At 35.3% G+C, this 25,322-nt stretch overlaps 1 protein-coding gene across 3 annotated transcripts in view; it reads left to right on the forward strand.

The window, feature by feature from the left end:
- The window catches only part of SCAF11 (SR-related CTD associated factor 11), a 70,889-nt gene that overhangs the window by 6,090 nt on the left and 39,477 nt on the right, over positions 1-25,322 (forward strand). For 2 of the 3 annotated variants that reach the window (XM_025930483.2, XM_086713591.1), the window contains exons 2-4: positions 13,460-13,513; positions 21,322-21,403; positions 24,669-24,826. In XM_025930483.2, coding sequence (XP_025786268.2) covers positions 21,343-21,403; positions 24,669-24,826 — 219 coding nt within the window. In that variant the 5' untranslated portion in view covers positions 13,460-13,513; positions 21,322-21,342. The remainder of the gene's footprint in view (positions 1-13,459; positions 13,514-21,321; positions 21,404-24,668; positions 24,827-25,322) is intronic. The other variant, XM_086713592.1, reaches the window with a different exon arrangement.

Genomic DNA, 25,322 nt, shown 5'->3' on the forward strand with positions numbered 1-25,322 from the left:
TATCCTTGGGATCAGTCACCAAATGTAGCCAAACTTCTGTTGCCACTGCTGCTTTCTCTCCTGTGAATATCATTTTCACTCTTCTTAGGCTCTGATTTCTTGTGCCAAGATGCATTCCTCACTTTAGGCTCCTCAGATAGTTCATACTGAGGATGTCACCATTCTGCTTGACTTCTATCTAGTACCTCACTCTGGGTTCCCTCACCATCCTACATATGGACACCTTGCTCATTAATGTGGACTCCAACACCTCCAGGGAGAAAACCAACATACAGATATGTTTCTTAAAGATTGTACTTATTGTTTCTATAAAAGATTGTCACACCAAAACTTTTAATGAAAATTATGATCAGATATGTTCTCACTTTAAAATTTAAACCCTCTTGAGACTCTCACATCTCTGTTAGCGATAAGACTAATCTTCCTCCTTATTTTCCCTTTTATCTGAGAGTTCTCAGATGTACTTTTAGGGGAGTCTTCTTAATGTATTTTTGACAGTAAAGTGAAAATAGTTCTTTGGAGGGGTGCCTGGGTGTCACAGTTAAGTGTCAAACTTTGGCTCAGGTCATGGTCTCATGGTCCGTGAGTTCAAGCCCTGCATCAGGCTCTGTGCTGACAGCTCAGAGCCTGGAGCCTGCTTCAGATTCTGTGTCTTCCTCTCTCTCTGCCCTTCCCCCACTCACGCTCTGTCTCTTTTTCAAAAATAAATAGACATCAGAATAAATATAAACATAAAATAAATAGTCCATTCGACCTAGCTTTGCATTCTAGTTGTCCCATATACTGATTGTCACCTTTTATTGGTGACTTAATAGTGTCCTCACCTATTTTAATTTTTAAGTAACATTTGCCTAAGTCTAGTGGTAATAGTAGCTATCTCCATCTCTGTTGTTTTATACCCTTAAGTTAACTCCACTTAGTGATTTTCAAACCTTTTTAATGCAGTGTTACTAACGTTCAATGTTGGTGGTGTTTAAAAATTTTAAATGTACTGTAGTATGGTATTTTGAGGGTTAAATGTGCAAAGATATATCAGGTGGTTTTAATTTTTAAAATGTACTGAGGTTTGGTATTTGAGTATTAAATGTGCAAAGACATGTCACAGTTTATTGCTGGAAGAGCATTTTCCCTACCGATAATCTTGTGATCCAGGTTTGTTGATATCTATGTGTCTCTTAGGTCTGGGAATGAAACATGGCCTTTGCCCTTGAGGGGCTTATTCCTAATCAGGCCTACTTTATTGCTCCCCGGTATTCTTCCATTTTTTTCCTAAGTACTTTTCCATATATTTCTTTCTTCTTCCACTTCCTGCTGCTGCATTATTTTCAAAACCCCCATTTTAAACATGTCAAAATAGATAAATGGGATAGAGGTGTACTTTTCCTTAGTGATTTTCGCTTTTTACAAAACAAAATTTAAGTCCTGCCTTGGACTTAAACTTTTAAGTCCATTTACATTCTGGCCCATGATTATTCTTTACCCTTATCTCCTATTGCTGTCCTAAATGAGTTCTTTCTAACTAAATGAGTCCTGAAAAATGCCTGTAGCTCACATTTGGCACTTAGCATATGCTATTCTGTTGTTCATCTTTTGTATCCTATTTCTCCAGCTCTACTTTTTGCAGCAGGAAGGGGTATAGTATCTTTATCTGTCTTTGTATTCCAATGCCAGGCTCAATACCCTGGCGAAAGTAGTAGTTCAGCAGCTTAAAGTAAGCAAAAACAAATATAAATAAAATAGTAAAGAGAGCATCCACAGCAACACTGCCTTGAAAATTCTCTGGGATCAGTGAAACAGCTTACAAATGATAAATGATCTGTTAAGGTAAATATACTTGTAACACTATTTTGTATGCTTAGATCACCTGTCAAGAAAATTGTTTCTTTAAATTATTGTTCTAATGGGAATAAATATTAATAACTTACAAAATTTGTAAGCTATCATTCACCTGAAAAATCTTATCATAGAAGAGCCTTCAGATAGGACAGCTTTAATGCATTAAGGCCATATTTCTTTAGGAACTGTTGTACATGTGCAGTTACTTAGATGTCAATATGAGTAATATGAGGGAGATGCATGAAACAGAAAATAGCTTTATTTTTTCAAAACTGCTACAGAAGTAGATGAAACTAAAATTGAATGAAGGAGAAACAAAGCCAATCAAGCCCTTAAGAGAAATTTAAAATATATTTTATATTAGTATAGTCACTCCAACTTTCTTTGACTACTGCTATGGTATATCTTTTTCCATTCTTTCATTTTGACCTATGTCTTTGTATTTAAAGTGAGTTTCTTAAAAAGCAGAATCAGACCTATAAATATAGAGAACAAACTGATGGTTGCCAGAGGGAAGGGGAGTGTGGGAGGATAGGTAAAATGGATAAAGGGGAGTGGGAGATATGGGCTTTCAGTTATGGAATGAGTAAATCACAGGAATAAGAGGCACAGCATAGAGAACATAGTAATATTCTAATAGCATTGTATGGTGACAGATAGTAACTATACTTGGGGTGAGCATAGCATAACATGTAGAGAAGTTGAATCACTGTTGTACACCTGAAACTAATGTAACATTGTGTGTCAACTATACTCAAATAGAAAATTAAAAAAAAAAAATTGAGTTTCTAGTAGACAGTATGTAATTCAGTGTTTTTGTAAAATATAATCTGATGATCTTTTATTTAGTGTGTTTAGGTTATTTACATGTAATTATTGATATATACCATTTTGTTCCCCATTTCCTGCCCTTTTTTCAATTATGTGAATATATTTAATATTCTACTTTAAATTCATCTATTGACCTTCTGACTGTATCTCTTTAAATTATGTTTTAGTGGTTGCTTTAGGCTTACTCTTGACAACTAGAAATGTGGCCAGTTTGAATGGAGACATAGGCTGTAAATGTAAAATACACACCAGATTTCAAAGACTTACTACCACAAAAAGAATACACAGTGTCTCATTTAATAAGTTTTTTTTTTTTACTGGTTACATGTTGGATGTTAATATTTAAACATATTGGGTTAATAAAATATACTAGATTGATATTGTAACTTTTAAAATATGGCTACTAGAAAATTTTAAATTACATATGTGGCTCACATTGTATTTCTGTTGAACAGTGCTGCTCTAGGGATTATAATATGTATACTGAGACATTCACAATCTATGTGGAGTTAATATTTTTACCACTTAAAATGAATGTAGAAGCCGGACAACTTCCCCAGTGACCTTTATGTTAAAGTTGTTGTATGATTACTTGTATATGGAGTGAAAATCCACCAGACAGTAATGTAATTTTTGCTTTCAGTAATCATATGTTTTTTAAAGAACTTAAGAGGAGGAAAGTAGTCTCTTATTTTAGCTCTTGACTATTTTCTTGTTCTTTGTTAATGAAATTTCAAGTTTCTCTCATTTCTCCTCAGCTTGAAGAATTTCCTTTAGTATATGTTTTAAAATAGCCTTGCTTTTTCTTTGTTTTTCTTAACTGAAAACTTTCCACTTTCATTTCTGATAGATTTCTTTATTAGATATAGAATTCTGGGTTGACAATTCTTTAGCACTAAACATGTCCGGCTTCTTGGATCCCATTGTTTCTGATGAGCAGTTTGCAGTAATTTGAATCATCAATTTCCTCTGTATGCTGTTTCTCTATTTTAAATATATATTTTTTTCTTTTACCTTTACTTTTTTGCAGTTGATTATGATTTGTCTGAGCATGTTTATCTTTCTTTTGAGTTAATCCTATTCGGTATGTCCTAAAATTTGTAAATTTTGAAATTTGGGAAGGTTTTGGAAATTATTTCTGCAAAAATTTGTTTATCTACCGGTCTCTTTCTCTTATTTTTCTAGAACTCAAATGGCAAAAATAGAACTTTGAATGTTGTCCAGAGGACCCCGAGACTCTTCATTTTCTTTCACTCTTTCACTTCTCTGTTCTTCAGATTAGATCATTTCTTTCTCACATTTACTGACTCATTCCTTTATATTTCCAGTCTGTTGTTGAAATCTTATTTCAGATACTGTATTTTTCATTTCTAAAATTTCCATTTGTTTCTCTATTTTTTTAAGTTTAATTTTTTTTTAATGTTTATTTATGTTTGAGAGAGAGACAGAGCTTGAGCAGGAGAGGGGCAGAGGGAGATGGAATCAGAATCCAAAGCAGGCTCCAGTCTCTGAGCCATCAGCACAGAGATCATGACCTGAGCTGAAGTTGGAGGCTTAACCGACTGAGCCACCCAAGGCGCCCCTGTTTCTCTATTTTTTATAGCTACTGTTTCTCTCCTGAGAACTTCTGTCTTCCTTTTATTACTGAAGTGTTAATACTTTTAATATCTAGTGACTTGGATTAAGATCTGTTTTCTTTTCCGACAAAGGGCTAGTGAATTCCAATCCTACTACTTATAACTGACTTTGTGACTTTAGACAAGTTACTGAATTTCATTGTATATAAGATGGAGATGTCTTTGCAAAATATTGTAAAGGCTAAATGAGATAACTTAGGAAATGTCAGAATGTAATAGCTAGAAATAGTATGGAAAACATACCCAGAAGTCCAGCTCCTGGGGCATTTGAAGCATTTATAATAAAATTACATTAGGAAAGAAGCCCAATATTTGCCCACGCCTGATGTGAATGTAAAAGAATGTTCTTTCTTTTTTTATTTTTAAAGTAAGTTTTCATTGTAAGTCATGTATTTCCAGATTAGAATAGTAATGTTTTATAGAAGTAGGATTGTGTAATGCCTTGTTATGTGTGAAATATTCATTTGAGAATACATTGATTATATACCTATGTAACATGAAATGGTATTTATCTGAGATAACTACCTAACAAGTTTAAGAAGTTCAGATAATAGGCAGAGCTGGAGTAAAGAGAGAGTGAATGTCTTGCTTACTACACAAACAATTGCTTTTTTTTTTTTCAATACTTGTTTCACTATAGCAATTTGTACCAATTTAGAAAGTATTAGAGAGTGACAATTCTTGAGGAACCAAAGAGTTCCTCAAGATTTTTGGCATCTGTACAAATTAGAGACTAATTTCTGGAGTTGAAACTATAATGTAAGTAAGGTTGGTAAAATTTTGTTTAAACAGAACAGAGGAGTATTTTAGAAGCAGTGTTTTGAACATTGTCCCTTTTTTCCCTGTTGTCATAGATGAAATCCCATTTCCATTCTTCTGCAACAAGCATTCGTATGCAGTCACTTATTGTCATTAATTCCTCTTCTTTAATTCTTAGGATTTGTTTCTTTATTTGCAGGTGTTTCCTGTGCTATATATATGTTTTTGGGATGTGGGTTGACCAAGATTGCTGTTTCGGGTCGGGAGTCTTTCTAACATAGGACAAGGATTAAGTTAAAAATATAATTGACAGTGTTTCTATTTTGGATTAGAAAAAAAGATAAAAAGATACCAGTTCTTCCTCTGCTTCCTGTACTTCCATCCAGGATGCCTTTCTTCTCTTGGCTGTTCTGCTTGTGAGAGGGTATGGTGTTGATCCCAAGGGCTCCTCCTGGGATAGTTCTCTTGGGAAGTTTGATTGTGAAATGAATCTCTTCTTTTTTTTGTCTTTAATAGGCATAATACTTAATCTTCTGAATGTAAACTCTGCTTTTCCACACTTGTTACTCTTCTCAAGGGACCTATAATAAGCATTGAGGAATTACTGATAAAAAGAAACCAAAAATGTAAGAGCTTTAAGTTTGCCTCTATCACTTGAATTAGTTATATTATTGTGTTTTAGTAGATGGGGATGCAGAAATGGAGAGGAGAATCTTGAAGACAAGTGAAGATTGCAGTCAGCTCCCCTTTCTGTTCCCTCCACCATACCTTAAGCAGCGGTGGAGTTATTAAAGAAAAATTGCATAAATATTGAGTAGGTTTTTTTTAAAGTTTATTTATTTATTTTGAGAGAGAGCATGTGCATGCACAAGCAGGGGAGGGGCATGGGAGAGGAAGAGAGAATCCCAAGCAGGCTCCACACTCTCAGCACAGAGCCCAATGTGGGACTTGATCTTAAGAACCATGACAGAATTGCATGAATATATATTGAAATTATTGGACGACATAAGAGGATACTGCCCTATAATGTTTCTCATTTGAAGAAATAGTGGAAGCCTTTCATATGATTTATCAAACTCTTTATGGTAATGTATCCATGCACATAGAAAGCACTTGTTTTTTGTTTTTGTTTTTTGTTTTTTTTAATTTTTTTTAACATTTATTATTGAGAGACAGACGTAGAGCATGAGCAGGTGAGGGGCCAAGAGATGGAGAGACACAGAATCTGAAGCAGGCTCCAGGCTCTGAGCTGTCAGCACAGAGCCCGACGTGGGGCTCGGACCCACAAACTGTGAGATCATGACCTGAGCCAAAGTCGGACGCTTAACCGACTGAGCCACCCAGGTGCCCCTTGTTTTTCTTTTTAAAATAAAGTATTGTGGGGTGCCTGGGTGGCTCACTCAAAGTGTCTGACTCTTGATTTCAGCTCAGGGCATGATTTAATGGTTGTGAGAGTGAGCCCCGTGTCAGGCTCTGTGCTGTGTTTGGAGCCTGCTTAAGATGCTCTCTCTCCCTGTCCCTCTGCCCCTACCTCCCACATGTGTGCATGCTCTGTCTCTCAAAAGAAATAAAGTATTGCATCATAGATGTATTCTCATAGAGTGGACACCTGTCACATAAGAGTGTAACCCAATTGGGGAGTGAACTGTAGTGCCTTTCTTACCCCAAACAATGAAAAACTGGTCAGCTCCATACCATTAGTAGGGTATTGGAACTGATCTATTTCTACACTGCCCTAGAATTTAGTGGGGTTGTGGGGCGCCAGGGTGGCTCCATTGGTTAAGCCTCTGACTTCGGCTCAGGTCATGATCTTGTGGTTCATGAGTTCAAGCCTTGCATTGGGCTCTGCTGTCACACAGAGCCTGCTTCAGATCCTTTGTCCCTCTCTCTCTACCCCTCCCCTGCTTGCTCTCTCTCTCTCAAAAATAAACATTAAAAAAAATACTGGAAAAAAAAGAATTTAGTGGGGTTGTAAAATTGTGCCTGTTGCTTTTAATCTCTCTGTCTCCATGGGCTATAGAATACACGATCTTTTAGTGTTACAGAAATGTAGGAACCAGAAATAGAAAATTCAAATACCTCCTGTCAAGCTTATCAGTGGTGATATAACTGTGGGTGGCTTCTGTGTTGGTGATAGTATAGAACCATTGGAAAGACAGACTATGAAGGTGTCACTGAAGCCATACCTTTGTTAAAAATGTTAACAATTTATGTTCTAGCCCAAAATTGTTTTTTCATGTTAGTCTTTACTTTTAAAACATTTTAAATTTTACTAACATATGTTAAAAGTGACCTTTTTTGGGTGTGTAGTTCTGTGACTTTTAATACATGTATTTGTATTACTACCATCAGAGTCAGGATTTAGAATGGTTCCATTACCTCCAAAAAGCTCCCTCATGCTATCTTTGTAGTTAAACCTTTCTCAAACCTTTCTCAAATTGTTATCAGGTGACCACTGATAACAATTCTTTATCATTACAGTTTTTACCTTTTGCGAATATCATATAATAATGCAACTGTGTAGTATGTGACCTTTTGGGACTGGTTTCTTTCAGTATATTGTCTTTAAGATTCATTCAAGTTGTTGAGTGAAGCTCTGGTCCATTCCTTTTTTCTGTTTCTGTTTTTGTTTTTATTTTGGTTGAGTAGTATTCCATTGTATGGCTGAATGCACCATAGTTCGTTTATTTAGATTATATCTAGTTTATCAGTTCTTTCTTATACTATCTTTGGTTTTGGTATCAGGGTAGTTGGGAAGTATTTATCTTCCATTTTCCGGAGGAGATTGTGTTGAACTGGTATTGCTTCTTTAAATGTTTAGTAAAATTCACCAGGTAACTTATGTGGGCCTAGGGATTTCCTGTTTTGGGAGGACTAGATTTAATTTCTTTAAACAGTACTAGGGCTATTCAGTGGTATTCTGCTTAGTTTCGCCAGAGGTTTAAATTTCATTGATTTTTTTCCCCTAAAGAATGGGGTTTGGGTTTCATTGATTTTTCTGTTTTTCTGTTTTCAATTTCATTGATTTCTACTCTATTTCCTTCCTTCTGCCTGCTTTGTATACATTTTATTTAATTTTAGTTTAGTTTTTTAACATAGAAATTTAGGTCATTGATTTGAGACCTTTTCTGACCTTTGATGCAGTCATGCTTTCGCTACATCTCATGTATTTTAACTATTGATATATTTGGATTTAATTCTACCATTTTATTTTTTTGGTTCCCTCTTTTCTTCTGTAACCTCTTTCTTTGGATTATTTGAACATTTTTTAGTATTCCATCTTAATTGTGTTTTTGCCTATATATCACTTTTTTAATGATTACTCTAAGGATTGTAATATGTCCATTTATTGTTCACAGTTTCCTTAGAATCAGTATTTTATCATTTCAGGTGAAATACAGAAATCTTATCACCCTGTAGGTCCTTTACTCTTTTCTCTGTATGTTGTAATTGTCTTGTGCTACATTTACATGCATTGGAAATTCTGTTAGAAAGTGTTGTGATGTTTGCTTTTAATTGCCAAACATTTTAAAGAATTCTAGAGGAGGATAGTTAGTTATATTTATCCAGATATTTATCACTTCTGTTGCTCTTTTTTCATTTCTCATGTTGTATTTAAGGATGATTTCACTAGATTGAGGATTCTAGGTTTACAGTTCTTTTCTATTTTAAGCACTTCAAGAATATTGTTCCACTTTCTCTGGTCTATGTAGTTTCTTTTCTTTTTCTTTTTTTTAAGATTTTATTTTTTTTTTTCAACGTTTATTTATCTTTGGGACAGAAAGAGACAGAGCATGAACGGGGGAGGGGCAGAGAGAGAGGGAGACACAGAATCGGAAACAGGCTCCAGGCTCTGAGCCATCAGCCCAGAGCCCGACGCGGGGCTCAAACTCACGGACCGTGAGATCGTGACCTGGTTGAAGTCGGACGCTTAACCGACTGCGCCACCCAGGCGCCCCTAAGATTTTATTTTTAAGTAATCTCTACACTTGATGTTGGGCTCCAACTTAAAACCTCGAGATGAAGAGTCACATACTCTTCCAACTGAGTCAGCCAACTGGCCCTGGATAAATGTAGTTTATGATGAGATGTCACTAGTTATTCAAATCATTAACCCACCTTCCCCTCATAATTAATTCCTTGTTTTTTCAGTCTGCTTGCAAGATTTTTTTTTATTTGTAACTTTTAGCAGTTTGACTGTGATATGTCTAGGCATGATCATTATCCTGTTTGGAGTTTGTGAGACTCTTGAATTTAGAGGTTTATATATCTTCACCAAATTTGGGAGTTTCTGGCCATTATTTCTCTTCGTCTTCCTTTTTTTGTGCTGCACTCATTTTCCTCTGCTCGGACTCTTGATGTGAATGTTAGGGTTTTAGTGTTCTCCCACAGGTCCCTGAAGCACTGATAGTTTTTTCAGTATTTTTTCTGTTGTTCACATTGGGTACCTTCTTTTGATCTGTCTTCAAGTTCACTGACTTTCTACTATTGAGTCCAGTATATTTTCTATTTTAGTTATTGCATTTTTCAGTTCTAAAATTTCCATTTGATGGTTCTTTACGTATTCTTCTTTTTTTTTTTTTTTGCTGTGACTTTCCAGTTTTCAATTTGTTTCAAGAATATTTGCTCTAGAGCATTTTTATACCTGCTTTCAAGTCTTTGTCAGATAATTCATCCAGTGCTCTAATATCTGTGTTATCTTAGTGTTGTTTCTGTTGATTCTTTTTTCCCACAGGAGTTTTGAGATTTTTCTGTTCTCTCTGCCAAGTAATTTTGGTTTGTGTTTTGGAGATTTTGAACATTATGATATGAATCTTAGTGTCTTATTTAAATGATATGGAGAATGTTGAGATTTTTGCTTGGACAGGTAGTTGATTCAGTTGGATTTTAGGCCACAAGCTCCAGCCAGCTTTCTTTAGGTTGCAGTTTTAATCTGTTCTGTTTTCAAAAGCTTTGCAGTACTGTTTGGATTTTTCCCATATGTGTACTACCCAGTAGCCAATCTGACCTGCATGGGGGTTTATCCTATATTTTAGTCTTCAGAGCCTCCAGTATGCTACTTAGGGTTAAATCTATAGGTTTGCAGCTTAGGGGTGACCTAGGAGTTCATAAACAACTTATAAGTTGCTAAGTGCTTTCCTCTCTGTTATGTCCATGGTATTTTCTAGGTCCCTGGGACCTCCCCCCCCCATCCCTTTTGTATCCTCTGGCTAGAAACCCCAATCTTCATTTCATTTGTTCCACTGTGGTGCATATTTTCTACAGTTGTATCTGGAACCAAGTGCCAGAAGACAGGAGAAAAATTGAAATTATTCCAGTTTCTTCAGTCAGTGAAGATGGTCCCTTTCCTTAAGAGTTTTAGGCTCCTGCTGGCTCTGCTGTTGCCACTGTTGCAGCTGTCACCGTAAGATTGCTTGGGAATTGGGTTGTGGGGAGTGAAGAACAGAAGAAAGAAGAGATTTCCCTTACTCTTTCTAAGCAGTTAGGGGACTCCTTTTCTACTCTTTGGATAGAAATAGAGGGCTTTTTCCTAGAGCTTTTGCTTTCTCCATTGTTACCAACAGCCACTTTCTGGGTTTTAGGCTCCGTTAAGCCCAGGCTGGGGCAAAACTGGATGGGAAAAATTAAAAGCCCACTACCAGTTTGGTAATATATCAGATTCTGGGCTCTTCCCCAGTCTACCTGCTATTATTTACTTTCTAAATTTCAATTAGCTGCTCCATTTATTCTGTCTGGGTTTTATAGTTTCAGTCAGTGAGATTAACAAGGTGGAATGTGCTTACTCCATTTTACTCAGAATCAGAACTTCTCAGTTTACTTACCAATTTTGGAATGTAATGGCTACTTGAATCTCCTTATTTCGGTTAAATATGGTTTGTCAGTTACATTTTTTTTTTTTTTTAGTATATGTGTGATCTTGTGTGTAACAGTGTAACCTCTGTTAAGGAGATGATGTTACATTAAATGTAAAAGGAAATAGGAAATTTAATTTCTCTTTTAGAGCATAGCGTTCATGAACTCTTAATTTTCCATAATTATTTAACATTTGAAAAACTGTTTTCCTGTTTTCAGTTTAATCTATATTTTCTGCCTGAGGATTTCTGGCTTGCCTTTCACTTTGGAGATGTTTTATTCTTTATTCATTTTAACCTTTTAAAAATGCTTTGTTTCAATAATTAAGTTATAGGTCACTGTAAAGCTTAGTATGAGGTGGCATACCTCGTATTAGTTGACTCTTTTGGTTCTCACATGTTGCAGACACTGCACAAGAATTTTAGAGACATTCTGAAGCATATCTTCACTTCCTAGATTGCTATGTGAAGCTGATTTTGTTATAAGACTGGTAAGTGTAGATGACTTCATCTTTTTTATTTTCAGTTTACTTGCTAAGCAACAAGATACGAGATTATTTGTTCATCAGTGAATAGTGCTTGGAAAACAAGCTTTTTTTCTGGATAGAGGCCTAGAACCAAGGAATTGAATATGAGGTTCCTAGAAATTCCTGTTGTTGATCAGCTGCTGACAGGCAACCAAGTCACTAATAATCTTCTCAAAAACTGACCCAGAAAGTATTTCTAGGGACCAATGTGCAGTAGTAACTTAAAGCAGAGCTCGTGGCTTATCTGTTCAGGCCGCTATAATAAAATACCACAAACTGGGTAGCTTATAAGCAATAGAAATTTATTTCTCATAGTTCTGGTGGCAGGAGGGTTGGGTGAGGGCCTCTTCCATGTCACAGACTTAACCCTTGCATCCTCGTGTGGTAGACTGGGCTTCGGATCTCTCTTAGCCTCATTTATAATACAGGCCCTAATCTCATTCATGAGGGTTCTACTTTTTATGACTTAAGCACTTTTGAAAGGCTCCACTTACTAACATCATCACCTTTAGGAGTTAAGATTTCAGCATATGAATATGAATATGAATTTTAGGGGATGCAAACATTCAGACCATAACAGCGTGTAAATGAACCCACTAAAACTAAAATTAATTCAAAGTATTGCATTTCATATCCATTTCAGTTTTACTGTTGATAGTTATAAAGTTCGGGTGAAATTGAAGCTATAGGTAGAAATGAAAATTTTGTTGCTGTTTTTGTAAATTTAGATATCATAATTTGTTGGTTCTTTATTGTACTTTCTGGTCAAAAATTTTATTTTTAACTGAAAAAAACGTGATGTTGAAAAAATACATAACTGTTGTGAGCACGAATAAAGAGAAATTGGTGTGTTAAAAGAATGAACATTTTGTTTATTAAAGACCTGTTATTTTTTTAAATTTATGATGTTCAGTTAGATAATTCATATACTCGGATAATTGCATTGAAATGTATTATTTTATAAAATTTGAAGAAAAAGATACTTCTATCAGTATGTATGTCCCAACCATTAATCTGAAAAACTTTTTTGGAGGATAAGCCTTCATGGTGTGCGTTCAGGCACAGTGGTGTCTTTTATGTTTGCCTGATGGTCATTTCCGTATAGGAAGTCTAACATCGTGAGAACTTCAACTTACCTGTGTATCCTTTCTTTGTTTTGAAAATTAAAATTCTGTCATGTTAAAATTGGTAATTCCAGTTCTGAGTCCTTTAAGGATGGAAATGCCACAGTGGTACAGAATGGTCAGGGGGTTAGAAAAATATACTTTTAAATCTTTTGGTCTCAGTTGGGAAGCCTTTTTTACAAATGCACATATGTTGCAAGGATTTGGTGTTCATTATGTGCTCCTGTTAAATCTTGTGCTTACCCCCATTACAGCACCTGGGTACTGCATTGTAACTGTTGGTTTCTGTTTTTGTTTTTGTCAGGTGTGTCAGTATGGAAGACCTAATGGTACCTAGAAAATAGGGGCACTGACTAAATATTTATTGAATGAAAAAATAAGTTAAAGACAAGCTGTAGGAAAGTGGGGAGTCTGGTGTAGGCCTATTTGAAAAAAGAGGGGAAAAAAGTGATTACTGGTTAAGTGTACTTAAGATCTGGAGTTGAGGAAGTAATTTAAATTCTAGTAGTTGTTAAATTTCTGTATGTTTTTCTAAATTGTCTTCATAGGTGATATGACCAGTCTATTAGTTGGGGTAGATTTTTTCTAATTCTCCATTACATTGTTTTCAATTGATTTTTTCCTGTATGCTGAAATGTGACTTCTTGTGCTTCTCTCACTAAACAAAATGTTATTATTATTTTTGCCTCCATTACCTGTTTGTATCTTCATATGTGAAGGCATAGGCTTAACTGTGTCATGCATTCTAAATAAATTATCACATTCAGGGCCTTCTGGAATAAATCATTCTTTATATTTTGTTGTTCTCTTTTATTCTAAACCCAAGATAAATATGGGAACAGCTGGGTGAAAGTGAAGTAAAATAGGACTGATTTTCATAATTCCCTCCGCAGAATCATTTGATGGAAAACTGATTGCATAACTGCTTGACCTGAAGAATTGTAAAGGTAAGAGAGCTTGTGAATATTTGTATATATATAAAAATATATTTGTATTTTTATATACATGGTTTGCTGGAGTTGCCATATTAAAACTGCTTAGTAGTGTTTTATCTCCTCTAATTATATAAAATAGGAAATATGATACAAAAATCCTAGGATTATTTTTTTGGAGTCCTAAACTTTGTCTTGCTTCAACCTTTTTACTTCTAGATAAATAGGAATTTTGATAAATACTGTCAGTATAGAATACAGAACGTATTTATCCTTGTATAAGATCTGTTTGAAAAGCAATTTGACGATTTAAATTTTGTGAACTTTTTACTCTTCACATTCGTTCTATATGTGGATATTTGAAATACAGAAGTTTTTTTAACAATGAAAATCTGTTCTTAGAGCATATAGGTTTACCAATCTTATATCGTATGGTATACCTAAGATTTTTGGGGTAGGGTGGTGTTCATGTTCTTGTGTTTGTGCCTCTGTGCTATTTGTTGAGTTCTTTTTTGCTAGTCTTGCTGCTTGGCACTTTAAAAGGATTATGTGATTATGTAATTTAGTCCTCATAATGACTGGTTACTACTGTTATCTCCATTTGATAGATGAGGAAACAGGCTTAAAGATGTTAAGGTCACTCAGCTAGTAAGTGGCAGACTAGTTGAAATTTGAACCTAGACAGGTTTCTTTGTAAAACCTGTACTTGAAGGGACATTCCTGTCTCTATACTGAACAGTACTAGTGTTAAACCTCCAGCAACCAACATGTAGGTTAGGGATATTTTAAACAAAAACTTGTCAGAATAGCCCATTAGAAGCAAAGAAGTGTACTTACAAAGTCTAATAAAATTATACAGTAGAAATCGGGTAGAAAAAACAAAACTTTGGGAGCATTTTGTAAGGGACTTAAAAATCAGCAGTGACAGTGTAGGACTGAGTTGATTATGTAGCAGAGAGACTGGAAAGGAAATAATTATTAAGCTGAAGGAGTTCATTGCCTTAACCCTACTCTGAAGTGAATTAGTTGGAGGCACTAGAGCAAATATCTGTGATAGTTTAAGCCAGAATGATAAAATTAATGTAGATAAATCAACAAAATCACAGAGCCTTCAGGGGAGTTTTAAAAGGAACTCAAGGACAACATTGCAGAACCATTGACTCAGATGTGTAATAAGTAACTGTTGTGCTAGAGTATGGGTTGAGTATGAATGTAGATAGATAGTTGCCTATGCTTAAGAAAGCTTGAAGAGTTCTCTGCAATGAGGGACTGAGCCACATCTGTAAACTTTCTATGGGAAGGGCCAAAATGTAGTTACCTTAGGCTTTGCAGAGTATATGGTTTCTGTCGTAACTATTCATCTCTGCCATTGTAGTGCAAAAGCAGCCTTGGTCAATATATAAAGGAATGAGCATGGCTGTGCTTTAACAAAACTTTATTTACAGAAATACTCAACCAGTTTTTTGACCACTGGTCTACCATAATGGATACTGTCCCTCCCTAGACATCAATAAAAAATAGCCTTCCTATGGTTTCTTCAGCTGAAAATAACATTATCAAAGGGAAGGTCAAATTTTTGAGTAGATGATTGGAAGGCTCTTAATGCCTTTATTTAAGACTGGAAATGGGATGGAAGATCCTGCATTTAATAGTAATGGTTCACATTTAAATGCTTATTACTGCTAGACAATGTCATGAGCACAAGTTTGCCTGACACCAGTGCCCAAGTCATTAATCACTGTAATATACCACTCAGAGTACCTTACTAAATACCCGCTCTTTTTTAATTGAATTTTTTGGACAGAGGATCGAATTTGGGGACTAGTTTATCTTGGATAGAAGATTGGAAATAAAGGAGAAAGAAAAATAGAGTATCTGAGAGAGGTTCTGGGAGTCACTGGATTCTCTGAATACCTTAGCCATGTGAATCAGCGCAGTATTTATATTTAGCATCTTCATGAAGATGTCCTTGGCATAAGTATACCCAACACAGGGCAGCTCTTACTTTTTCCCAATATCCCTTTCATTCAGACCTGGCTCCCATTTATCATATCTGTGCCCTTCATAATGGCAGGATTGGGTTTGGAAGTGGGGTGGGAAATAGAGTTAAACTGCCTCATAGCCTTTCATATGCCTTCTTTATTTGTACCCAAAGGATCTGATTGCACTTTTTTTTAATAAAACTTTTTTTAACGTTTATTTATTTTTGAGAGAGAGCGTGAGTGGGGGAGGGGCAGAGAGAGAGGGAGATAGAATCTGAAGCAGGCTGCATGCTTTGAGCTCTCAGCACAGAGTCTGACCTGGGGCTTGAACTCAGGAACTGCAAGATCATGACCTGAGCCAAAATCGGATGCTTAACCAACTGAGCCACCTAGGCACCCCGCCTTTTTTTTTTTTTTTTTTACTTTTTTTTAATTTTTAGAGAGCGTGCAAATGCGAAAGGGGCAAGGGAGAGAGAGAATCTCCCGATGTGGGTTTTGATCCCATGACCCTGGGATCATGACCTGAGCAGAAATCTAGAGTTGGATGCACAACTGACTGAGCCACCCCCTGCCCCTGATTGTACTCTTTTGACAGAATATTAGTAGACTGGATCAATTTAGTTGTTACTCAGAAATGTTATTTTGTATTTTTTCAGTCTTGTGTTTGCCTTTGTAGGGAAAACAAAGAAATGGGCAATTGACATTTTTATTACTCTTCCCTATTTTTCTGTTCTTAGTAGCACTAATAATAATGATGATAATAATAATAGCCATTTATTGCATGGCAGTGGAGCTGGGGTTTGAATCTAGGTCTAAGTCTTAACTAGGATGTTGATATCTTTAGATACCATGGACTTGCTTGAAGGACAGTAGGGAGGAAGCAAGAAGAGCGAGGTTTGAAGTTGAACTGGAGAGGGAAGAAATTCTGTTTTGTAGTAGATGGAAGGAAACAGGTTTTGGAAGAGAAAGAGGAGGAGGAGAAGGGAAGGATAGGAATTTTAAATGGAGCTAGCCACGGCTAAAATGTTTGGTTTCTATTACCAGGAACCTCTGGTCCCTTACCTGATTCCTTGAAACTGAGGTGCTTCAGTGACTACTACGATAGAAAATACACTGTTAGCATCTCACCTGTAACTTGAAACCATTTTCTATTATAGAGGATGGTAGTTATATCCTAGGGCTGTGCTGTACAGCACAGTAGCCAGTAACCACATTGGATTACTTAAATTTAAATTAATTAAAACCTAAATAAAATGAAAAATTTAATTCCTCAGCTGTACTAGACTCATTTCAAGTGCTTGATTGAACAATTCCCCATTGGGCAGTCCTGTTCTAGAGAACTGAACTCTCTTCTGCACTGCTGTTAACTTGAATGCACTGTAATGGCTGGCCTGGGATTCTCACTTCCATGTATTCCAAGGTTTGTGTGGGAGAATGAGTTTTGAGTTCCTGAAAACTTATTTCTATCAGTGCTTTTTTTTTTTATTCCATGTCTAAAAGTTGATGGCTTTTATGATAAATTTTTTAAATTAAGTCATTCTTCCTAAACTTTTTATGAACATATTTGGAGTAGTATTTCAAATACATACAGAAGCAATATATAATGAAATAAAAAGGGTAACCTGGAAGATATAATTAAGATCATTATGGTAGGGGGACACCGGGGTGGCTCAGTAAGTTGGGTGTCCGACTTCGGCTCAGGTCATGATCTCACGGCTCTCGTGGGTTTGAGCCTGGTTGAGCTGTGCACTGACAGCTCAGAGCCTGGAGCCTGCTTCAGATTCTGTCTCCCTGTCTCTATGCCCCTCCTCCACTCACATTCTGTCTCTCTCTCCTTCAAAAATAAATAAACATTAAAAAAATTTTTTTAAAAAGATTATGTTACGGATCTTGGAAAGGTGGAACCTGGAAGAGACATTAAAGATTGAAATTTGTAAATTAAAGTCCTCTGAAAAGTAAACAGAATTAACCTAAAGCCAAGAATGAACAACCATTCTTTGAAATTTATTTGAGGTAAACCAAAATTAAAAGAAAATTTGGTTTAATTTATAGATAATTAATTTACCAGACTTAGCCAAACTCATAAGTAGTCTAGGTAGAATGTGACATGATTAAGAGTCATAAATAGTTAATATCATGAAATTGAGTTATATCTAACTTTTTGGGTAACCACAAGGAGGGATAGTCTTGCCGACCTACAGCTTATCTCTTAGGTTTTTTTTACTGACCACAGATTTTACTGGCTTAGGACCATGAGTCTGTATTGTATTCCTATGCTCGCTTTACTGGAAATTTAAAGCAAAATAGGTATTAAAAACCATGGATTCTTAGATTAAAAACTGGAATCTAGGCAGATAGAACAAATAAAAATGAACAAGTTAAAAGTTTATAAGTTGTTGAACTAAAACTTGTTGACTTTTATCTAGTGAAATTCTAAAACCCTTATCATTTTGAATGAATAAACTGGTAATGTGGCATAATTATTTTAAGTTATGACAGTAGTTATTTCATAATGTATTCAAGAAGAAGCACATAACTTGTAAGAATTTGGAACACAGTTTTTAAAGCAGATTTCTGACTTGAGGAAGGGCAGTCTGTAACTGATAAACTGTTGCTTATGTACTTCTTTGCATGAGTTAAAATAGAGAAGACAGTATTTACTGTAAAATTTTAATTATAATTTATATGTTAATATAAAAATACAAGCTTAATATTATTAAGGATGGAAATGTGAAAACAGCATAGATTAGACTATCCAATAGGACATAAATTATTTAGCTACATAAAGGAATGGTATATTGCATCTTTTGAGAACTGACTAGAACTTTAAAATATTCTTTTAATTTTCAAATTAACATTTTATCACATTTAATTAACTCTCAACTTAAATATTTTTTATTCTTAGATATTTAGGATGCCAGGGGAGATGGTATGGTATGAATTTCCTCAAATAAAGATTATACTCAAATATAGATCATACCAGGAGTTCAGTATGCCTGTAAAATCAGTTAAGTTGGGACTTTGTCTAGAACAATGTTTCTCAGGCTTTAACATAGATAATGAATCAGGTGTAAATCTTGATAAAATGCAGATGCTTATTCACTAGGTCTGGAGTGGTGCCTGAGGTATCCTGCTTTTGTAACAAGTTGTCAAGTGATAATGAATTGATGAAGTGATTCTGAATGAATATCAAGTAGAGTAACCTATGACTATCTGAATATTTTTAAAGTAATCTTCTGTCAATTCCACTGTTGTGGTTGCTCAGGTCAGAATACTTTAGAATTATCCTACAGTCTTACTCTCTAACACATCCTCGCATTCAGTCTGTCTAAAATTCTGATGGCTGTATTTTGAAAATAGCTGGAATTTGATCACTTTTCATCACCATTGCTACTATTCTGATATAGGCCACTGTCCCTCCCTAGATGACTAGTCTCCTTGCTTTTTCCTTGGCCACCACCTCTGCTTAAAACCTGCTACTGGCCCATGTCACTCAGAGAAGAAGCCAATGTGTTTACCTCAGCCTTTAAGGTGTTGCATGATCTTATTACCTCTCTGTCCTCATCTGCTACTTTCCCCCTTTTTCATTCTGTTCTAACTACACTTGTCTCCTTGTTTTTCCTTGAACATATCAGACCTGTCCCCCTCCCCCTGCCTTTAGACTTTCATATTTGCTGTTCTTTTCTGCCTAGAATGCAGGTCCTCTGGGTATTCACATAATTTTCTTTCTTGCTTCTTTCAGATTGCCAGTTAAAATGTCACATTATCAGAAAAGTTTTCCCTAAATACTTTGTATGAAATAACAGCTTCTCCACTCTCTCACTTATTAACCACACTAAGTGTATATTTATTTTATAATTGTATTATTTTATTTTCCTCAGCATCTCAGCATACTAGATATTTTAGTTTGTTTATTGTTTCTCTCCTACTTGAATGTAAAGGCAGGAATTTGTCTGTCTTGTTCAGTGCTATACTTAGACACTGACTAGAGTATACCTATGGCACTCAGTAAATCTTTGAATTAAAAAAAAAAAAAGCCCACAAGAAAGTCTTTGGACGTCTTTCTACCTCCCTTCAGAATAGCCCATTCCATTTGAAGGTTACTGCTGACCTTCTCCTTAAGCTTTCTGTTCTTCCAGGCTGACCATTCTACTACTTTACGTTTTTTGTGTATGACATAGTTTCCAAGGCTGTTAACCAGTTTAGTCCTCTTTCCTGGACATTTATCATTTTGTTGTTTCTAAACAACAGCATCAGAACTAAAACAAACGTTGCAAATGTACGCTGAGGGGGAAGTTTTCTCTTGTTTTTGACTTTCTGCCTTTATTAAGGCAGACTGTTATTAAATTAACTTTAAATTTTTTTTTAATGTTTATTTATTTTTGAGAGAGACAGAATGTGAGTGGGTTAGGGGCAGAGAGAGAGGGAGACACAGAATCTAAAGCAAGCTCCCAGACTCCAAGCTGTCAGCACAGAACCCAACGAGGGGCTGGAACTCACGAGCAGTGAGATCATGGCCTGAGCCGAGGTCAGACGCTCAACCGACTGAGCCACCCAGGTGCCCCTAAATTAACTTTTTAAAGTAATTCTAATCCTCACCGATTCTGGCTTTTTCATTCTACTAAAACCTCTAAATCATTCTTCTATGTTCTTATCTTCTGCTTTATAGTTGGTTTTTGAACCAAAGTATGGGTCTTTGCTTTTCTGCTTATTTAGCCTAGAAGAGAATTTTCCTGGGCAATACATACGTAATACAAAAATTACTTCATATAAATATGGGAGAATCATAACTGGTGAGATTGGGGATTTCTTGTGCCTAGATATTCCAAAATGTATTTGAACAGCTCATTGTAATAATCATGTGTCTTGCATCAATTCAAGAAAAAATTCTGAGTTGACTTAAAAAATAATTTAACCTCATAAACTTGTTCCCCTTGACTAACAAATTAATTTCCTTCCCCATGTTTCTCATTTTGCCTCTTGTAATCACCATTTTCTTAGTCTCTAGGCCAGCATAATCTTTGACTCCTTCCCTGTATTTATTTAGTAACCATATCTCAGATTCTTCAGTTTGCTAATTCTTTGCTTTTCCATTCACTTCACAGCCAGTTACTCTAGCTATGCAAATCTCTCTGGTTCTAATCTCTCCCTGCTCTAATCCATTTCTGTGCTTTGCTGGCAGATCATTCTTATAAAATATTTATTTATTTACATCACTTTTATCATTTTCAGTCTTCTTCAGAGGAATCTATTAAGACTGGATCTAAACTTTTCAGTCATTGGAGATCATCTGTCCCTACTTGATTTACATTGTTCTGCTTATCGCTTTACTTACCCATTACTGTAGTCTTTCAGATGAACTTCATGGCATATATTGCTCCTGTATGTGTACAGTCTCTCTCTCATACTTTTATGCACTTACTCTTCTTGTTCTTGTCAGATTGGCCTAGTTAAATGCTGTTTTATTCCTTTATACTATGTTGTACCTTAAATGCCTTAAGCTCCTCAACACACATAACCTATTTAATACCTTCAATGAAAACTCCAGTTCAAATTGATCTCTTTTCCCTAAGCTCCAATTATATTTATGCCTGTACCACAAAATTTATCATTTAGTCTTTGTTGCTTAATACTTGTATAAGGTTTTTACTTGAAAGACTGTGCTTGATGGCAAAGAATATAAAAGAGTACTGGATTATCCATAAAATTTACTGTCTTGGCTTGTACTGTATTCTTTTATGTGTAAAGTAATTTCTTACAGTTCTGGGTTTTTGTTTCTGTTTTTCATTGGTATTGGGAGAAGGCAAACATAAAAATTCTCTATTTTAATTCATCCTATAGGATACCCTTTTTCAAGGAGAAATGAAGAAGAAAACTGTATATACCCTAAATGTGGGAGATCAGGAGTATGAAGACATGGAAGGTAACCTTTTATTTTTTATAAAGCTTGTGTGTGGAAAGTAAAACTTAGTGTTCTAGCCTGTTCATTTGTATGCATTTCAAAATATACAAGGAGTTTTTTGTTTTCACTTATTTTTATCGTTCTTAAATTCTGAAATAATCTTCCTGAATAAGAAATGCACACATTTTTTACTCCTCTTCCCATGTCTTATTTTTGATTGGCCAAGGTTTTTGGTTTGTTTCAGCTCTTTCTTTTTCCTCTTAAATTTTTATTCCCTACTGGTCTTACAATATACCTTTTTTGGTTTTTGATGTTGAAATCTTTGTTGGTTTTTAAAATAGCATTGATCTTTTCCTCTGCTTCTAAAATTAATATTTGAATATTAACTGTTAATAGGAGAAGAATTAGAACACTTTAACTCTGATCTTTCTACTCTTGATTTATAGGTTATAGTCATCCATTATTGATTTTTTTCAAGCACCACAAATTAGTTGATATTTTAATATAGATAGTGTTTGGGGGAATTCTTCCACGTCTTTTTTTCTTCCTGAGAAAGACTTCTAAGTTCTTTTAGTGAAAGTATGTTGGTGGTAAACTTTAAACTTTTTGTATTTATTTTATTTTCTTCAAAACTGTTCAAAGATAGATATATAATTCTGGATTGATTTGTTTCTCTTAGCACTTTGAAGATATTATTTAACCATTTTCTGGTTTTCTTTTCTTGCTATCAAGAAATCTCTTTTCAGGCAGACAGCTTCTCCTCTGCTGTCCTGTCTGCTGCTCCCTTGGGGTGTATTCAGTAAACTTCTATCTCCTTTGTTCTGCCCTCAGCTGAATCCTTTCACTGCCTTTGCCACTGGCTTCTACCCAGTTATTGCCCCAAATTTGAGGGCTCCCATCTGATTGGACAGACACCTCGTTTAGACACCACAGGAACCCTAAAGACATGAGGAAAGAAGCTGGCAGCACACAATTCCTTTTAAAGCTGGCTAGATCCTGTATTTCCCTATAAAACCCCCCAGTCTCTTCCTCAGGGCAGCCTTGAAGGTTTTTTGAAGTCTTAGACTGCTTCCTTTGCCTGCCAAAGTAATAAACTATTTTTTCCTTCTTAATAAAAAAAAGAAAAGAGAAATCTCTTTTCAGCCTAATTGTCAGTCCCTTATAGATGATCTGTCCATTCCCCCATTTGACTTTTTAAAGTTTATTTATTTTGAGACTGAGCATGCACATGTGCCCAGGGGAGGGGCAAGAAAGCTGGAGAGAATCCCAAGCAGGCGCACTTGGGGCTCAGTCTCATGAACTGTGAGATTATGACCTGAGCTGAAATCAAGAGTTGGATGCACCTGTGGACCCCACATTTTACTTCTTAGATCTTTTTTTTAAATTTTATTATTTATTTTTTAAAATTTACATCCAAATTAGTTAGCATATAGTGAACAATGATTTCAAGAGTAGATTCCTTAGTGCACCTTACCCATTTAGCCCATCCTCCCTCCCACAACCCCTTTCTTCTTAGATCTTTTTATCTTTGATGTTGTACTGATTTGCTACATTTTTTCTGGCATGGATTATTTTTATGTTTCTTGTAGCATACCTATATGTCCTTTATCTGTTAGATCTTTTTTGTTTACTTTCTCCTTTCTCAGTCATTACTGCTTTAACTATGCATATTGGGCTTCAATTAGTGTGTTAGACTTTGTTCTGACCTCATTTCACACTCTTCTTTCTCCTTTTATGTCTCTTACTTTTCTCAAATTTCTTCCAGTTCACAAATATTCTTTCCTTCTGGGTCTAACATGGTGTTTAATTATTCTGTATGGTACTTGAAAATTCTTATATTTGAAGCCAATGGGTATCTAAGTACATTTATAGTTAATAAGTATAATGTATAAAATATTAATATAAAAAATAAATCTAAGTAAATTCTTATTTCTGCTGATTCTTACTCAAGGCAACTTATTTTGTTAGGTTTGGTAATTGTTTGATTATGAACTCACATTTGATAAATTTTATCTCTAGAATTCTGAGGGCCTAATAAGGAATGTTTTTCTTCAGAGGATTTGTATTTGCTTTTCTCTGAAGCCATGTTTTACTTTAGTCCCGTTGGGGATCTTAACTTAATATTAAAGTTTCTCGGGGTGCCTGGGTGGCTCGTCGGTTGAGCGTCCGACTTTGGCTCAGGTCACGATCTCACGGTTTGTGAGTTCGAGCCCCGCGTAGGGCTCTGTGCTGACAGCTTAGAGCCTGGAGCCTGCTTCGGATTCTGTGTCTCCCTCTCTCTCTCTGCCCCTCCCCCACTCATGCTCTGTCTCTCTCTGTCTCAGAAATAAATAAGCATTAAAAAAAAAAAATTAAAAAAAAAAAAAAGAAAGAAAGTTTCTTAGGATCAGTTCCTCTATCTGGGTTGTTTGTAAGGGTTAGTCTGTAGTTATGAACACTAATATGGACACTTGCTCCCAGGATAATCCCCATTTTTCCATTTGCTTTGTGTACATTGTTTGCATTTCAGCTGACCATTTCTTTATTTTTGTTTCATTTTATCTTGAACCTTGGAGTTTCCTTTAGTTTTGAGCCAACAATGGATACTCTTGTAGGTTTAATTGCTGGTGGGCGTTTAGATTAGTACAAACTGTAAGGGATGTAATTTGACAGTATCTATTCAAATTACAAATGTACATACATGTTGATGTAGCAATTTATTTTTTAGAAATTTATCTTGTAGATATGCTGTTTTAAAAATGTGAAATGACAGTTTTTCATCACAGCATTGTTTGTAATAGCCAAAGGTGGAAAACAAAGAGAATGTCCATCAATAATAGGTTAAAACAGAAAAATGCAGACTAGTGTATATAGTGGTCTAGTATTTGTATGAAGAAGGAGCTTTAAAAGGGCATGTTTTAAGAGTTGCTTGTCTATGCATCAAAAAAGAAAAAGGTCTTTGGAAGAACACGGAAGAACTTAATAGTTGTTACTTGTTGCATTCAGTGGGACTAGACGGATGGAGTAGATTTGAATGGGAGATTTGTCACTGTAACATTTTTTTACTTTAAAGTTTTTGAACCATGTTACTATTACTTATTTTAAAATTAATGAAAAATTCTTTTTACTCCCCTATTAAAAAAGCATAAATAAGTAAATGTTGAAGGTATTATGCTCAAGGAGTATGTTTATCTAATTACTCTGTAGTAGGAGGGCCCCTTAGAATATCTAGTTCTGGTTACTGCCACAAACATATGTCATTTGGTTTGGAGAACTTGAAAGCATATGTGACTGCTTTACTTTATAGGTGAAGAAAACAAAGATAATACTGCTACCACTGGTCTGTTGTACAGTGAAGCTGACAGATGTCCTATATGTCTTAATTGCCTATTAGAGAAAGAAGTTGGTTTTCCAGAAAGCTGTAATCATGTCTTTTGCATGACCTGTATTCTTAAATGGGCAGAGGTGAGTATGGCAGTAAATTAAATATTACTGTATTTTAGTTCCCTAACATGGTATCATTCCACCTAGAGTTGGTAATGCCTTTTATAAATTATTTCACAGTAACGTATTTTCCCCTTACTGTGGACAAATTTCCTTGTATTATTCAAATTCGGTTAGTATATTTTCTTCGTTTTTTTTTTTAACACATATTTTTTGTTCTTTATAATTAGATTTTAAGTGCATATCTTTAAAAAAATTTTATGGGAATAATAGATTAAATTTTTTTTCTTTGGTAGAAATGCAGTAATTCATACATGGTGTACTTGACCCAACTCTTGGGATAATACTGCTTATTACTAATATTACCTTCTACCTGTTTTATGCTTTATATTTTTCAGAGCATTTTGTTGTTGTTTATTTAATTTAGTTAGAGAAAGGGTGGAGGGAAGAGAGGGAGAGAGAATCCCAAGCAGGCTCTGTGCTCTTAGTGCAAAGCCTGATGCAGCTCTCGAACTCA

The sequence above is a fragment of the Puma concolor genome, chromosome B4 (genome assembly GCF_028749965.1).
Source record: "Puma concolor isolate L17-30 chromosome B4, mPumCon1.1.hap2, whole genome shotgun sequence".
In the NCBI taxonomy this organism is placed as follows: domain Eukaryota; kingdom Metazoa; phylum Chordata; class Mammalia; order Carnivora; family Felidae; genus Puma; species Puma concolor.